We start from the raw sequence: 16,177 nt of genomic DNA on the forward strand, positions 1-16,177 counted from the left end.
CTAGCTGAGGGCCAAATGAAAGTAGGAATCGTGGGTTTGCAGCTGAGGATACGGAGCAAGGTGAAGGGTGAGAAATACACAATCTCAGGTTCATCCCCACAGTCCAGGTAAGGAGAGGAGAGGACAGAGGAAAGGTAGGGAAAGGAGAGAAGGCAAAAGACCTGCTCTTGCCACCAGGAAGCCAGGACCCTGCTCCTACCTTCCTATGCTCTGAACCAACTATCTCACACAGGGAGGGAAGTTTTGCCCAGCCCTGTTTCTATGGAAGAAACTACAGTTGTCTGATCAGAGAGAGAGAGAGAGAAAGCAAAGAAAATCCAGAGACTGTAGAAAGGTTTCCCAAACACCAAATGTTTCACCAAAATTTCCTAAACTTCTCACGTGTGTTTCAACCTGAGGACCTAACCACTAGGACAAATGGGCTCATCCCTACGAGGGACCTGGTCCTGATGTTAGTACTCTTCTTTGCTGGGTACCTTTCAAGAGAGGCCTAAGCAGTGAGCATTGGGACCTAATGGGAAGGAGAAGAGCCAGGCCAATTTTGTGAGAGGAGAAACAGTGAGTCAAGAGACAGTTCCTGAAGAAGAGAGGCAGGGAAGGCTTGGAATGTGGACCTCCTCAGTGGCCTGCAACCAGTGCTGCTACTTCTGATGCCTTTACAAATCAACACAGTACATCTTCCCTAAGCCCCTGTTAGTGAAACCCCCTAAGCTGAACAGGACAAAAACATTCATCTACAGTTGGGGCAGAGAGCACTTACCTCCATCCGTACTGGAGAAACCCTGTAGGAACAAAAACAAGGCAGAGCGTTACTCTACATATGGGGGTACAAGCCCATCTTTTCCCATCTTTAAAGACTTAACCCCTCTTTCTCCCATGCCCAGACCCAGAATTTGACTGTGCTGGGAAAACGCAATGATCTCTTTTCTTCTGGACAATTTGTTTAGAGTTCCAAAATTACCATTCCCAACTTATACTAAATTTCTCCCAATAGAGATTTATTTCAATGACCTAGCAAATATCCTTGGTCATGTTGGAGAATGGTATCAGAAAATCCCATCCTAAATTGATTTCATTAGATTGCTTTTCTCTCACTCAGGTACTGCAGAAACAGTTATAAAATGGAGGGAGGTCCTGAGATGTTTGTTCAGAGCCTACTGGTTTTACGAACTCTACTCTTTGATACACGGCACCATCTGTTTTTATATATATTAAAATTTCATGTATTTACACTCTTTGTATTTGGAATTCCTGTCCACTTCATAGGGTATTGCTTCTGGCCTTTTTAGAAAGAAAGACTCAATAAGCAAACTATAATTATAGCCACAAAGAGCATGTTTATTCTGCTGCATCAGAATTGGTTTTAGAATTCTAGAGTCCAATAAGAGAAGGCTTTTCAGGCACAACGTATATCAGGGATCTGGACAGTAGGCAGATGGGGTAATCTAATGACTATTCCCTATGCCTTGCAGCAGGCCAGATGGTCCCACACCCAAAGATATGCCATGCTCAGCTTCAGGAAGGCCCCTGGTCCTCACACATCTGCCTCTCATTTCATAGAGTTTGTGGCTCAGATTTCTCATCAATGCCAACTGGCCTGTTTCCCAGTTGGCACCATTTTGCTAGGCCTTACTTCCCCACGGACATAACTTCGAGAAATCGTGTTTGTTTTTTTCACCTTCTGAAAGTCCTTGAAGGATTTTTCTGTCTCCTTCAGTTTCTCTAGGATGATTTGCTCTTTGGCAGATATCTGGGACTCTTCACTTTCTAGCGTTTGTATTTCTTGCTCCAGCCTGGAAAACACACAAACAAAGGACAAGTTACTTTATTGTCCTGCCATCCACGGGCAAGAGAGCAGCTTCTTCCTGTTGGGCGATTTGTACCTTCCTGGCAGCCTTCGTTTTACATTACGCTGAGGAGCCAGGCCAAGGTTTTCCATTACATAGCATCCTGTGTTTCCAGCTCTGCCACTGGGCAGATATTGGTCAAGGGAAAGCAACATAGCACTGCCTCCCCTGGTTCACAGCCACCACTGTGCAACATGCTTCGATGTCTCTCTGCCAACTCTATGCATGCGCACCTTTCTTATTTGGAGGGAGATTATATTTACATAGCATAGGACATAACATCAAAAGGAAAATAGCTTCATATTCTCCTGGCCAGCTCATAATAACTGTTCTCTCAGGTTGGCCAAAAGGTAAAGGGCCATTCTTGCTCAAAGGAATTGTGTTGCCAAGAAATAGCTGGTGGCCAGTACCCTTAGGAGCCTGCTGTCCTCTCTGTCTGTGGCCTGGATTCTACTGCCAAAAAGAGGAGAAATGAAGAAGACAGATGCAACTGCCCCTACCTTCTGGAACTTTCCTCAATTTTCACAGCCACCCTATGTATTTTATAAAAGGAAAATTTCAGCACTGCCAGGAGACTCTGGAAATATTCCAGAACAGCAGCTGCAGCTATGATTTGGGGAAAGTCTCAACAGCCATATTCTTTCAGTGAAATGATAATAATTACCACCAGTGTTTACTGAGCACTTATTCTGTGCCAGGAACTTAGCTAAGAATTCATGTGGATTATTTTATTCAAACTTCCCAATGACCCTGGGAATGAGTAGGGAATCCCCATTTTACTGATGAGATCAGTAGGGCTTGGCAAGGTGAAGTAACCTAGTAAAGCAGGCTTTATTGCCGCAGAGCCCTGAAGCAAGGATTCAAGCCAGGTGCTCTGACTCTAGACCTGCTCCTAACCATTGAGCAACTCTCACCACATGGGTTCTCATGTGTTCCCCACATCCCCCACCTTGTTAAACATCGCATATATTGGCATAGGATGGCACTGATATGCAGCAATGTCTTCAGAAATAATGAAGGGATAAATGTTCTCTTGCTACAACTCTAGACTGCTGTGCCTCTTGAATTATTTGATCTGAATTTATTCATTGGTTCATTCATTCAATCACTAATTCATTCATATTTTCTTTTGTTCTCTTTCCACCGTGTCATGCTAGAAGCTTTGCTGCTGAGTCTGTGTCTGCCTATGAGCCCCCTCCCTTGCCTTCCTCCTTTTCCATCTTTTTTTTTTTTTTTTTTGAGATAGGGTCTCACTCTGTTACCCAGGCTGGAGTGTAGTGGAACGATCATAGCTCACTGCAGCCTCTACCTCCTGGGCTCAAGCAATCCTCCCATCTCAGCTTCCCAAGGAGCTGGGACTAAAGGCACACACCACCATGCCCAGCTAATTTTAAATTTTTTTTTGTGGAGGTGAGGTCTCACTATGTTGCCCAGGTGGGTCTCAAACTCCTGGGCTCAAGCGATCCTCCTGCCTCAGGCTCCCAAAGTGCTGAGACTACAGGTGTGAGCCACCATGCCTGGCCCTCTTTTTCCATCTTTTAATCTGCTCTTGGGAACTGGCCATTAGACTTAGACGTAAAATAAGGAATTCAGAGTGGGGTTTTCTGAAAGGTAAGGAACACCAAGATCCAGGCATGAATTTATTTAGTGACATACTGTGCCCCTCAGAGGCCCTTTCTGTTTCCTTCCTGGGTGTCAGAAAAATGACCTCTGAGGGATAAGTCTTTGCAGCAATTACTTTGGATTATGAAGGCAAGCCCTATATCCAAATGAACCCCCTCCCAGTGAACACAGCTCTGATATATTTGTCATTTCACTCAGGGTAAAAGTAGAAGTCCTACAGCTTATAAGACCCCATGGTATCTAGCCTCCCAGTACCTATCAACTCCACTCTACCAATGTGCCTATTTCACTTTATGCGTTAGTCAAATAGAACCACTCTTATTTGCCCACATGTACCCTGTGTCATTTCCTCCTCTAGGAAACTCAACTCAAACTCCTAACCATTCTTGAAGTCTCAGCTCAGACGCCACCTGTCATGAGGCGTTCACAGATTTCATTGCCAGGAAATAACATCACTCCCCTCTGAACATTTCTTAGCATATCATTTTGTTTTATTAGAAGTCTTATCAAGTCTACTATATACTAGAGCAGTAACTCTCAACTGAGGTAATCTTGTCCCTCAGGGGATATTTGGCAATGTCTAGAGATATTTTGGTTGTCCAAAGCTCAAGGGGATGGGACTGGTGTTACTGGGTAGAGGTCAGGGATGCTGGTAAACATCCCACAACACACCAGATGGCACCCTACAACAAAGAATTTTCTGGCTCCAAATAGTAATGTAAACTACTAATTTCCCCTACTAGATTATGAATTCCTCAGACGGAGGGCACAAATGCTCAATACACCTACATTGAATGAATTTAAAAAGCTGAGCTAAGTTGCACAAAGGTGTGGCCCAGCCAAGATCAGACTTTCAGAATTTTGGAGACAAGAGTGAATTTTTCAGCAAGCTTTGACTTGAGAGGCTGTGTGTGGGCGAGACGCAAAGAGAATTTACGAAGTGGGGCTGACCAATCTAGAGGTACAAACACAGAGATATAAAACTTCTTTGCCGTTCCAGATGTTCAGAAAATCTTCTACACACATCCGTGTAAATTATTTTGGGGGGAGTAAGTAAAGCGATACGCGTGTGAAATAGGAACAACACACGAGACAGTCAAATTATCCATAAACTGAATTAATTCAATGAGTAGAGGAGCTCTGGACTAGAGGTTCCCTGTGTAGACTGGATGATACTACCAACCAGGTGGGCTCTGAGCAGATTTTATCTTATTTATTTATTTATTTGAGGTGTGATTACAGGTGTGAGCCACCGCGCCTAGCCTCAGTAAATTTGATTTAAATCTCAAAGAACAGAGTACTTTAGCAGATATTTAGGGTGTGCAGTAGATTATATTATTCTTGGGCCGGTTGCAATGGCTCATGCCTGTAATCCAGCACTTTGGGAGGCCGAGGCGGGTGGATACCTGAGGTTAGGAGTTTGGGATCAGCCTCACCAACATGGTGAAAGCCCATCTCTACTAAAAATACAAAAATTAGTTGGGCATGGTGGTGCACACCGGTAATCCCAACTACTCAGGAGGCTGAGGCCGGAGAATCGCTTGAACCCAGGAGACAGAGGCTGCAGTGAGCACAGATTGTGCCATTGCACTTCAGCCTGGGCAACAGAGTGAGACTCCATCTCAAAAAAAAAAAAAAAAAAAAAAGATTACATTATTCTCAAAAATATTCCCTTCCTTCCTCCCTTACTTCCATGGGAAAAGTACATGCTTCCCTAAGCCACTGATGTCAATCTTGACCATGTGATTTGCTCTAGGCTCATGGTGGATGGGACACACTTCCCAGTCCCTTGATACTGGCTGCAGCCATGTGACATGCTTTAGCCAATAGGATGTGAGCAGATAAGACAGAAGCAGAGGCTTGAAAAGTGCTTGCCCAGTTGAGCTTGTCATCTTGCACCCCTTCCATTGCCAAGACAATAACTTATCTGGGCAGCTGCTGCCCCGTCAGCGTGGACTGCAGAAAGAACACACACGGGATAGACCTGAGGACAACACACAGATAGGCACAGTGTGCCCTGGCCCTGTGGGTTTCAGGGCTCTCAGCTATATAGTTCAGATGCACCTGAAATTAGAGCCACTCAGCTAAGCCCAGTCAAATCAGCAAATACCCAGCCTACTCACAGAAGTGTGGGCAAGAATAAATAACTTTAGGTTTAAGCCACTGAATTTGAGGGTGTGTTATCTAGCATTATTGTGGTAATAATGAACTGGTACAGGTCAAATGTAAGTGTGTGTACATTATGTAATATATATATATTTATATCCTACTAATATATATCCCAATAATGTATATACCAATTATATAATACCTATACACATATATCTATATGTGTGTTATATGTATTTTTATATATCCCAATAATACCTGAAGCTAAATGATTAGAAAGAACATAAGGCACCCTCTCCTCCCTTCCCTAATCCTCAATCCTCTGAGAAATCTGGAGGGAAACAGGGCACTCCTTCAAAAGGATTAAGACTGAAAAAACAGAAAAATATCAGTGATAGTTGTCTCTGAGTAATGGAATTAAAGGTGATTTCATTTTTAAAAAATAATTTTCAATATTTTCCCAATTTAAAAAATTCATTTATTACTTATCTAAGCAGAACGAAAACAATAAATTCCCTTTTCAAAATACCTCCTGAGGCTTTCTGCTGAGAAGGCAGCATCTCCCAGGCTGTGGCATGAAAGAGGGGCCAGGGCCTCATCTTCCCACATGTCTAGTGAAGGGGAAATGGGAGCACCCCAACATCTATTTAAATTCAAAACCAACATTTATGGAGCTTGTTTGGTTGGACTCTGAGCTAGGCACTACAGGGGATTCTAAAACAAACCAGATCGTGTTAAAAATGGCTGGCGAAAGCCAAAGATGGCTGTCTCTCAGTAACTCACTTCTTCCAGTGAAGCAACCCCAAGTGGTGAAGAATTCTCTGCGACCTGATGCCCACTGGCTGGCCTGTCTCCACAACGTGCCCTGGCCCTATGGGTTTCAAGGCTCTCAGCTATCTAGTTCAAGTGCTAAAGATTTGGGTCATGATACTGTGTAACTGAGAAGGAACGAAGAGAGAGGGAGAGAGAGAGAAAAAAGAAAGAAACGAAATGAAACCTTTGTGATAACAACCACCGAGTTTCAACCCAAATGGAATGAATGAAGGAAATGGAGAGTTTATGTCAGATCCAATGCAGATTTTTCTATAAGTTCACATGTGGTCTTGGGCCAGGCTCTGAGGGTGTGGTCAGTCCAGGCTGCTCTCTTTCTTAGGAAAACCTGAGTCCTGGGGCAAAGGAGCTTCCCAAGGAACAGAGTGTCATGGGGTTAACAACAGTCATCCCAACCAGGTTGCAGATGCCACCGTTTTGTAGTTTCATGACTGAAATCTAATGCAGTCTTCTCTGGAAGAGCCAAATAGATATTGCTGTGCTAAAAATAAAGACTGGGCAGGAAGTGTAATTTATACGCAAGGTTAATCGAGGATCCGTAGGCTGTGGCAGGTGCACATAACAGTCTCTAACCTGCTTGCTCAGTTCCTTCTGAGCAAAAAGCAAACCGTAATAAGCCGTAAGGAAAGGTGACACACTGCAGCTGTGTAGGTTTAATTTACTGGAGATGAGGTTGCAATCATGGCCAAATGGTCTTATAAAATCTATCTAACGCCAATAGATCATCCTCACAAGAAAATATAAAGGACCTCTCGCTCTGGGAAGTGCATCGATCATGTTCTTATTTCAAAGTTTATTTAGACATTCATCCATCCAACTTCATGCAAACACTTTCTCTGTATCAGGCACTGTGCTGAGCACTGGGGATGGAGAAATAAATCAGACACAGTGTCTGCTCATGAGACTTTTTGGTCAAGTAATGCAAACAGCCATGTGAACACATAAATTACAATACAAACCAAAAATAGCAGTAATAGAGGAAAGAACAACATGCTGTAGAATAGTTGGTTCTGCCTGTGAGTGTGTGGTGGGGATGCCGAGTGGTCTTCTCAGTATCAATTCTCCCACTCTTCCAAACTAACAGAATCCTTATTTGGTTGGGGATGGCAGTGTGCCCGCCTGAAAAAATTATGTATCCTAACTTCCACTGAAGATAAAGCTGGTCACAGGACAGCTCTGGTCAATGAGATGTAAGTAAAAATGATCAGAAGGGACTTCCAGACAACTCCCTAAAAGGGAAAGGAGGGCTGGGTGTGGTGGCTCATGCCTGTAATCTTAGCACTTTGGGAGACTGAGGCTGGAGGATTGCTTGAGCCCAGCGGAACGAGACCAGCCTGAGCAACATGGCAAGACAAGACACCCATCTCTACAAATAATAAAAAATTAGCTGGGCATGGTGACACATACCCTTAGTTCTAGCTACTCTGGAGGCTAAGGTGGGAAGATCACCTGAGCCTGGGAGTTCAAGACTGCAGTGAGCAATGATCACAGCACTGTACTCCAGTCTGGGTGACAGAGCGAGACCTTGTCTCAAAAAAAAAGGAAAGGAACATTGGCTTAAGTAACATTTGCCTTTCCCTCCTTCCTGCCAGGTGCAGGGACCTGGTGCTAAAGAGATGCATTCATTTCCAATTCCTGCTGTAACAACTACAACAAACTTAGTGGCTGACAACAGTCTCAATTTATTATCTTACATTTCTGTATGTCAGTCTGACACGGGGGTTGCCAGGCTAGAATCAAGGTGCTGGCAGCGTTGTGTTCCCTTACACAGGCTCTAGGGGAGAATGCATTTCTTTGCCTTTTTCAGCTCCCTGATGTCACCAACATTCCGTGCCTTGTGGCTCCCTTCCTCCATCTTCAAAGCCAGCACTGTTGCATCTCTCTGACCTTCCCTGCAGCCACCCCTCCTTCTGATTTCTGCCTCCCTCTTCCACTTTTAAAGATCCTGTGGTTATACAAATGCACCCAGATAATCCAGGATACCAATCTCCCTATTTTAACGTCAGCTGTTTGGAAACCTTAATTCCATCTGTAATTTTAATTCCTCTTTGCCATGGAACCTACCATATTCACAGGTTCTGAGGCTTAGCGTGTGGACATCTCTGGGGGTCCATTATTCTACCTACCACAAGGTATATGATGCTATAGGTAGAGCAGTAATCCTGTGTCCACAGGGGCAATAGTATGTCTGAGTGTGCAGAAAGAGACATTGCCTGGGTCCCAGGGGGCACAACGGAAAGACTACACCACTTCTGGAATGTTCAGCTCCCGATTGCTTGTTATGGGCTTAAGCCTCTGTTGTGATCATAGCCGATTGCAATTTTCAACTGATATGGGTGGTGAGAAACGCTTGACAAAGTAGATGATGCATTAACTGGGCCTTGAAAGATGCATTCACCAGGTGGAAAAGAGGAGAAAATGAGACAGGCAGAGGAGACAGCGTGGGCCAAGGCCCAGCATATCACATGTCCTTCCTGTCACTCAGGAACATGTGGCCTTGGGTGGCCTTTTCAGGTCACAACCTGCTCTGCCCTCCAGCTTCACAGCTCAGCATGGTGCCTCGGATAGGTTCTTGCCATTCCTGTCCCCACTCCCAGTGGCTCACTCATGCTCTCCCTCTGCTCTACATGCCTGGCTCTCAAATACCTGGCCTTCAAGGCTCTGCTGACAGCCTACCTTCCTGCAAGGCCCAAACAAACAGAGGGGAAGACAGAGCATGCTGGCTGCTGGGGACACCGTGCCATTCAATCTCCAGTTCCTGCTTCCCAGATCCTCGGCTACTCCTTTGCCCTTCTTACCTACAAAAGCCAATACATTGGGAGGCCAAAGCCGGTGGATCACTTGAGGTTGGGAATTTGAGACCAGCCTGGCCAACGTGGTGAAACCCCGTCTCTACTAAAAATATAAAAATTAGCTGGGCATGGTGGCAGGCGCCCGTAATCCCAGCTACATGGGAGGCTGAGGCAGGAGAACCGCTGGGAGGCAGAGGTTGCAGTGAGCCGAGATCGTGCCATTGCACTCCAGCCTGGGCAACAGTGTGAGATTCCATCTCAAAAAAAAAAAAGCCAATATATTTTTCCTTTGCCTGGGTGTTAGTCAGTTGAATCCAAAGGAGCACAGACAGATACAACTTGGTTTTTAATCGTTTTACTGTCTGGTGAGGGTCTTGCCTGTCAACTCAAGTGGGCTTCATTTTTCCTTCCCCATCAATGATGACAATAATTATTATAATACTAACAATTCTAATATTGTTTTTCCTAGATACATTAATATATGTAACAATAATAATCATAAGAATTAGAATTATTGAGTGCTTACTGTGTGCTTGGAACTGTTATGAGTGTTTTACATACATTGTAATACTTAATCTTCACAATATCCCATGAAGTAAAATATCTGCAACTCCCACAACACAGATGGATGGATACACAGAAAAAGCACTGACTTGTCCAGGGTTGCTGAAATGATGTGCAGCCAGAATTTGGATGCTGGTGGTCTAGCTGGGGAACCAGTACTCTTTGCCGCTACCCTTGACAACCGCCCATGACCACCTGCCCTTTTATCTTCTTTCCCTCAAGAATGCACATTGCAACACAATATATATTTTTCATGCTCACAGAAGCACAGGTCAGACTGGGAGTAGAAGCCATTGAACTTAATTGCTCTCCAGAAACATGAAGTCCCTGAACTCTCCTCCACCCAATGATTATTTCACACCTGCTTAAACTTCTCCACACATGGGGAGCTCACAACCTGCCATGGCGAGCTAATCCCTCTTAGGACACTTAGGCCCATCCTAATGCCCACTCACAGATTTAAGCAATGTTTCCCTCCCTATATCTTTCATTATCTGAGTTCCATCCCTTGAAGGGGCAGAGATCAAGTTCAGTAAACATCATAAATTATAAGGGCTCCACTCTGGGAAATGGGAAGATCTGGGGCAAACAAAACTTATTTTCCATGGTGGAGCACAGATACAAAGAGGCCCAGTAGTAGGAGGTGGTAGAAAGAGCAGAAAAGGAAAGGAGTAGAAAAACCAAGGGGAAAGAGGACTCCTGGGACCCTTCGTGCAGTGAACTCAGCACCAACTAAAAGAGGAGGCAAGAGAAGCAGTAAAGAAGTGCTCACAAAATTCTCAGGACCCTGTGAACACTTCTGAAACAGCTCTAAGCAAGACCAGCATGTTCCTGACGATGGGCTGAGCCTTTACAAAATTCCTCACTATCGAGGGACGCCCTACCCAATAGCCAAACACATTGCTACTCAGTTGGCATGGGTCTGAATCTCAGCAGCTACTCTCAGAAGAAAAGGAGATGCTGACCGACTGGCTGAGGGTGCTTAATTCAGACCTGTTCTCTTCTCTGGAACTGCAATTTCATAGTTGAGCAGTCAAGTGGGGTGCCTGTCCGGCCAACCTGCCAAAACAAGAACCTCAGGAGAAGTGTTTGCTTCCTCTCAGAGGAGAGGAAAGCTGCCTGCATGTTTACGAATTCAGCACAAGTAAAAGTGGAAAGGGAACTGCTAAGGTGCTCAGTGTCCATCCTCCCCTTCTTTCAAAGCAATGTCATTCCTGTGGCTGAGCTGGGCATATGGCCACACAGGATAAAGGCCACATCTCTCAGCATCCTTTGTAGCCACATGCTCTGGCCAAAGGGATGTAAGTGAAAGTGCTATATGTCAGCTCCTAGAATCTTCTTTTAGCCCTTCTTCTCCAGTTCTCTCTTCATCCTTTGCCTGAAATGCACATGTATGCAGGTGAGGCCCTAACTGCCATCTTGGTCACTGTCAACAAGGATCAATCTTTAGGGTTAAAGTGGAACAGGTCTGGGTCCCTAAGGAATTCACAGGGCACAGCCACCAAACAGCTCTTCACTGCATGTTTACATGCTGTTTGTATGTAAACTGGATGTTTACATAACTGCATACCTGTGGACTTTTGTTGGAGGGAGAAATAAACATCTTGTTTAAGTCACTGTTATTGTGGGTCTCTGTTTCTTGCATCCACATGGACTCCTAATTCATCCAAGACACTTACCACATATTGTTGAATTTGAATGAATGCTCTTAGAATTGTGCTGAGAATTGGGGACCACAGCTAATCAGAGCTTAGAGTCTTATCCATGACTCAGCAGAAGAAGAAAAAAAATGAGCAATTGCAAGGTTGTGAATTTATTACTGCTAATCAACGCTTGTAAACGGGGTTGGCTAGAACTGTGCTTTGCCCCCCTTCTACTCCCCAAATCCCTGCCACATCCAAAGTCTCAGCGGAGAAGTTTCTACTCCTTGCACAATTATAATCACCCACGTCTTAGCATCTCTTTGGTGTGCTATTTGTGTCCGTCTGGCTTCTGGCCAGAGCCTTTGCCAGCTGAATTATATCAGAAAGAGCCAAGACATGGCTAGGTATACATTTTAAACACCTTTCTAGCCTTGCAGTGCAGTGAGCAGATCGCTCCTATAAATAAGACTTAACAACATAGAGCTCACCCATGACCTTGAAGTTTCAGTTATGTGGTGGGAACAGAAGACTGATCACATGTGGTTCAGAAGTAAGTGTGGGGACAGAGGTTAAGGTGGCAGGCAGCTGAAAATTTTGCCTGCCTAGGGTCCCTCTGCCCTTTTCTTTTAGAAACAACATCCAGCTCCTCCACTGGGAAAAATGCCTCTCTGGGGTTCCTTGTAGATTTGGTGAAACTATTGGTCAGAGGGCTCACATCCCTGGCCAAGGAGTAGAAATGTGTTTAAGCTAGGCCAATTGAACTCTTGCCCAAAGACCTTTGTCTTGAGAGGAGTGACAAAGAATAAAAACTAATCGGGGGGGAATTCTTCCCATAGTAAAACTCTGAAGAGACCACTTCATTAGTTCCTGCTTCCTGGAATTCCAGATCTGTCTGAGACGTGATTATCTGACCACTTCTTCCATCCTAAGAATATTTAGCCTCATCAGTCAATCTATCTATCTTATCTATCTATCTATCTATCTATCTATCTATCTATCTATCTATCTATCTAATCTGGCTCTCTAGCAATCTGTCTGTCCTATCTATCATCTATCTTAATATCCCCATTTCAATATTCTAGGTACAGCACTGGGAACAATATTATTTTCCCACAAATCAATGCTACAAAATTCATTTTCCACATTCAGGCAGACAGTGCATTTGTTTCTATGGCACTCCCCAAATATTTTCCCTTTGTGACTCAATTTGTAAGGAACCAGCTTCCTTTTATTTAGATGAGTCTATCTGGAGTCACGGTAGATCATTTGGTATTTTCATATGAAAACATGTTAATGGCCCTTAAGTAAACAGAGGATTTCCACTTTTCCTTGTGAAAGAACAGGGCCTTCCTTGACTGTAAGGTGTCAGTGGAAACTCAAGCCCATTTCCTCCTCTTTTTTTTTTTCCTCACGTCATCCCTGAGACAGAAACATGGCAGAGAAGACAAGGATCCCTTTAAGAATTCCAAAGATCCAGCTCACATCCTTTCCTGGTGGCTCCCTCTCACCTCCTTCCCAAACCCCATCAAACTTCTTAGGCTGGAAGTTCACACCCTCCATGTTCTGCTCCCCCACCTTTCCAGCCTTATGCCTTCCTGTCTTCAGCCAAGACCTCAAACTGCTCCTGACAAAGCCAGGAAGGACTCCCCACTCTGAACTCCATTGTCTGAAAACAGATATCATAATAAAAGACCAAATCAAATTACATCTCTTTAGGAATGTTTTCCTTAATTCCTCCAGCCACACCCCCCAACCCCCAGCCTGGTATGTTCATTCATTCTGATTATCCACAGCATTTCTAACTTTTGGTACACTCTGCCTTGTAATAAAGTGTTAAAAATATATTTATCCTTCCCAACCCTACCTGTACCTCCTCTCTCCCAAGTGCAGACTTATTAAGAGATAGGACTATATATTTTGTGTTACTGTACCTCACATTCTTCCCTGTACATACAGATGCTCAATAAATATTTGTTGAGTGCATAAAAAGCAAAGCTACCCAAGAACATGTTTCTAAAAGATTCTATAGTGAATGTAACTTGGAGATGGTGATAATAAATGTAATTTTTAAAATGTTGGCTTGGTTTTTCTACTTTCCCCTCAAATACACAAATTTAGATAGAAAAAAGAACATCGATATTGGACTGATTTATATCTTGATCTAAGTACACAGCTGGGACATGGCAGCACTCTTCATTATTGATGGTGATGTAATCACACTGAAGCCCAAATACAAATAAACGAAAATTTCTCTCTAAGTGTGCTTCAGCTCATGGAGACACCAGCTTTTCTCTCCTTTTTGTGTGTATTTACTCCATCTGGAATCACATGACTCTCACTATCAGAATCTGTGCAAGTGGATTTCCGTGTAGGAAATCATTTCCAGGCTTGAACTGAGCACTGATTTCTTTGTTGTGATTCTTATTTGAGTCTGTTTCATCAGAAATAAAGAGTTTTGATTACAGGAAAGTGAGATTATTTCATTTCAAACCAACACTTTTCTCAATAGCTTAAACCCCCCTTTTTTCCCCCAGAAATGTCCCTTTTTCCTAGGAAGAGAAAAAGTCCCATCCAGCCACACCTTCTGACCTCCAGCCTCTGACTCAGACTGTCTGTTGAAGGCCAGCACCTCCACCCGTGCACCTGAGCTTGTGCAGACTGATCTGGGAGGGTATCCCATTAACTACCCCCCTCTCCTCAGTGTCTTCACCTCTCTCCAAGATGCCTCCTTCCTGCTAGTCAATAAACAAGAATAATTTCTTTCCATACTAAAAATAAGTGAACTTCTCTTGACCCTGCATCCTGTTCCAGTTGCTGCTGAATCTCTTTTCCAGACTTCCCTAAGGCCAGTTGTCTCTTACTGCCTCAACATCCTCACATCCTGGCCCCTCCTCAGCCTCAGTCCCTCTGCCCTCACCGCCTTGCTGCGTCTGCTCCTAGTCAAGTCCATGCCTCAGCCTCAGTCCCTCTGCCCTCACCACCCTGCAGCGTCTGCTGCTAGTCAAGTCTATGACTGCCACGTCCAGCGAACCCTCTCTGATGTGGATCTGTTTGACCTCTTCATTTTTTTTTTTTTTTTTTTTTTTTTTTTTTTTTTTTTTTGAGACGGAGTCTCGCTCTGTCGCCCAGGCTGGAGTGCAGTGGCGCAATCTCGGCTCACTGCAAGCTCCGCCCCCCGGGTTCACGCCATTCTCCCGCCTCAGCCTCCGAGTAGCTGGGATTACAGGCACCCGCCACCACGCCCGGCTAGTTTTCTGTATTTTTAGTAGAAACGGGGTTTCACCATGTTAGCCAGGATGGACTCGATCTCCTGACCTCGTGATCCACCTGCCTCGGCCTCCCAAAGTGCTGGGATTACAGGCTTGAGCCACCGCGCCCGGCCCACTTCTTCATTTTTCAAGGCACTGTTGATCACTGTTCCTCCATGATGAAGAGACCATGACGCCATGTTCTCCATATGGGCACCTCTTCTTCTACTCCACCACTAAAAGTTTATTTGGTTTATTGTTCTTATTGATTAACATTTAATTCTTGGCTACTCATGTCCAGCCTCATGCTTTAATTCCTACCGAACATGCTTAAACCTATCCAACCTGTATCTTCAGCGTCTCTCCTGAACTCCAGCCTCTACACATAATTGTATTTTGAATGTCTCCACCTGGATGGTCCACATACATAACATATACAAGACCAGACTCATCTTTCTCCACAGAGCAGCTCCTCCCTATTCTCTAGCTCAGATGCTGGTACCACCACTAATCCATTCTACTTAGGAGGGAAACCTGGATGTTGTCTTCACCTCTGGCTTGCCCCTCGCTTACCATCACCACACACGTATCTTATTAGTCACGAAGTCAACTAAGTGTCTTATTAGCCACTAAGCCAATTTGCCCCACAAATCTCTTTTTGTAGCTCCTTCTCTTCAGCCCTAGTATAGGCTCTCCCCTAAATGCCTGCAACAACCTTCTAACCATTCTCTCTGCTTCTACCCAGCCCCATCACCCTAAAATCCAGAATGTGTCTGGACACACCACAATAGCACTCCCCTGCTGAAAACCCCTCATGGGCTCTCTGCTAAAGCTCATGGATATGACACACTCCCAGCCTCTCATTTACCTGCAGAAATGAAGATTTCCTTGTTTGGCTCAACGCCTTTGCTCATACCACCCCTCTGCCTGGATTGCCCTTGTGCTCTCTCTTCCCCTTCCCATGGGTAATTACTACTTATTTTTAAAGCATCTGCTCAGGTATCATCTCTTTATGGAAGTCTTCTATGGCACCCTTCCCATGAAGGTGCTCTTCCTCTTTGCTGCCATATCTCATGGACATATTTCTACCACCAACTTTATCCCACTGTACTTTAATCACTCATTCATGGATTTTGGGCTCCCTTCCCTAACTCTAGTTTACAAACCTCTAGAGGATAATTACCATCTCTTTTTCATCTTTCTTTGATGATGGCTTCTAGCATCTAGCTAGGAAGGAACCTAGCTTGCTTCTGTATCTAGCAAGGAACCTGCCTCATTGAAAGTTCTCAGTAAGTGTTGGTTGAGTAAATGACTGTCTCAGTGAATACATAAATTGTTTCTCAACTGGAAGTAGCCTCAAGTAGACCCTCTGGCTCAATTTTTTTCAGTCAAAAATGAATCGTAAAAGAACAAATTCAAATTAACATCAATTCTGGACTCAGTAAAAGCAACAGATTAAAAAGAAACTGGTCTTATCTGCTTTCTCTGAAGCAGGAGGATGCAGAAGGTAACTTCTGTGT

General features: G+C 44.3%; 1 protein-coding gene across 32 annotated transcripts in view; it reads right to left on the minus strand.

Annotated features, from left to right (window-relative positions):
* Nucleotides 1-16,177, minus strand: part of PALM2AKAP2 (PALM2 and AKAP2 fusion) — a 523,331-nt gene that overhangs the window by 239,975 nt on the left and 267,179 nt on the right. For all 32 annotated transcript variants that reach the window (XM_074016842.1, XM_074016837.1, XM_045373610.3 and 29 more), the window contains 2 exons: nt 1,679-1,793; nt 761-782 (listed from right to left, as the gene is read on the minus strand). Coding sequence is in view for 28 of the 32 variants with exons in the window: in XM_074016837.1 (XP_073872938.1) it covers nt 761-782; nt 1,679-1,793 (137 nt within the window). In the remaining 4 variants the exon portion in view is untranslated. The remainder of the gene's footprint in view (nt 1-760; nt 783-1,678; nt 1,794-16,177) is intronic.

The sequence above is a fragment of the Macaca fascicularis genome, chromosome 15 (genome assembly GCF_037993035.2).
Source record: "Macaca fascicularis isolate 582-1 chromosome 15, T2T-MFA8v1.1".
In the NCBI taxonomy this organism is placed as follows: domain Eukaryota; kingdom Metazoa; phylum Chordata; class Mammalia; order Primates; family Cercopithecidae; genus Macaca; species Macaca fascicularis.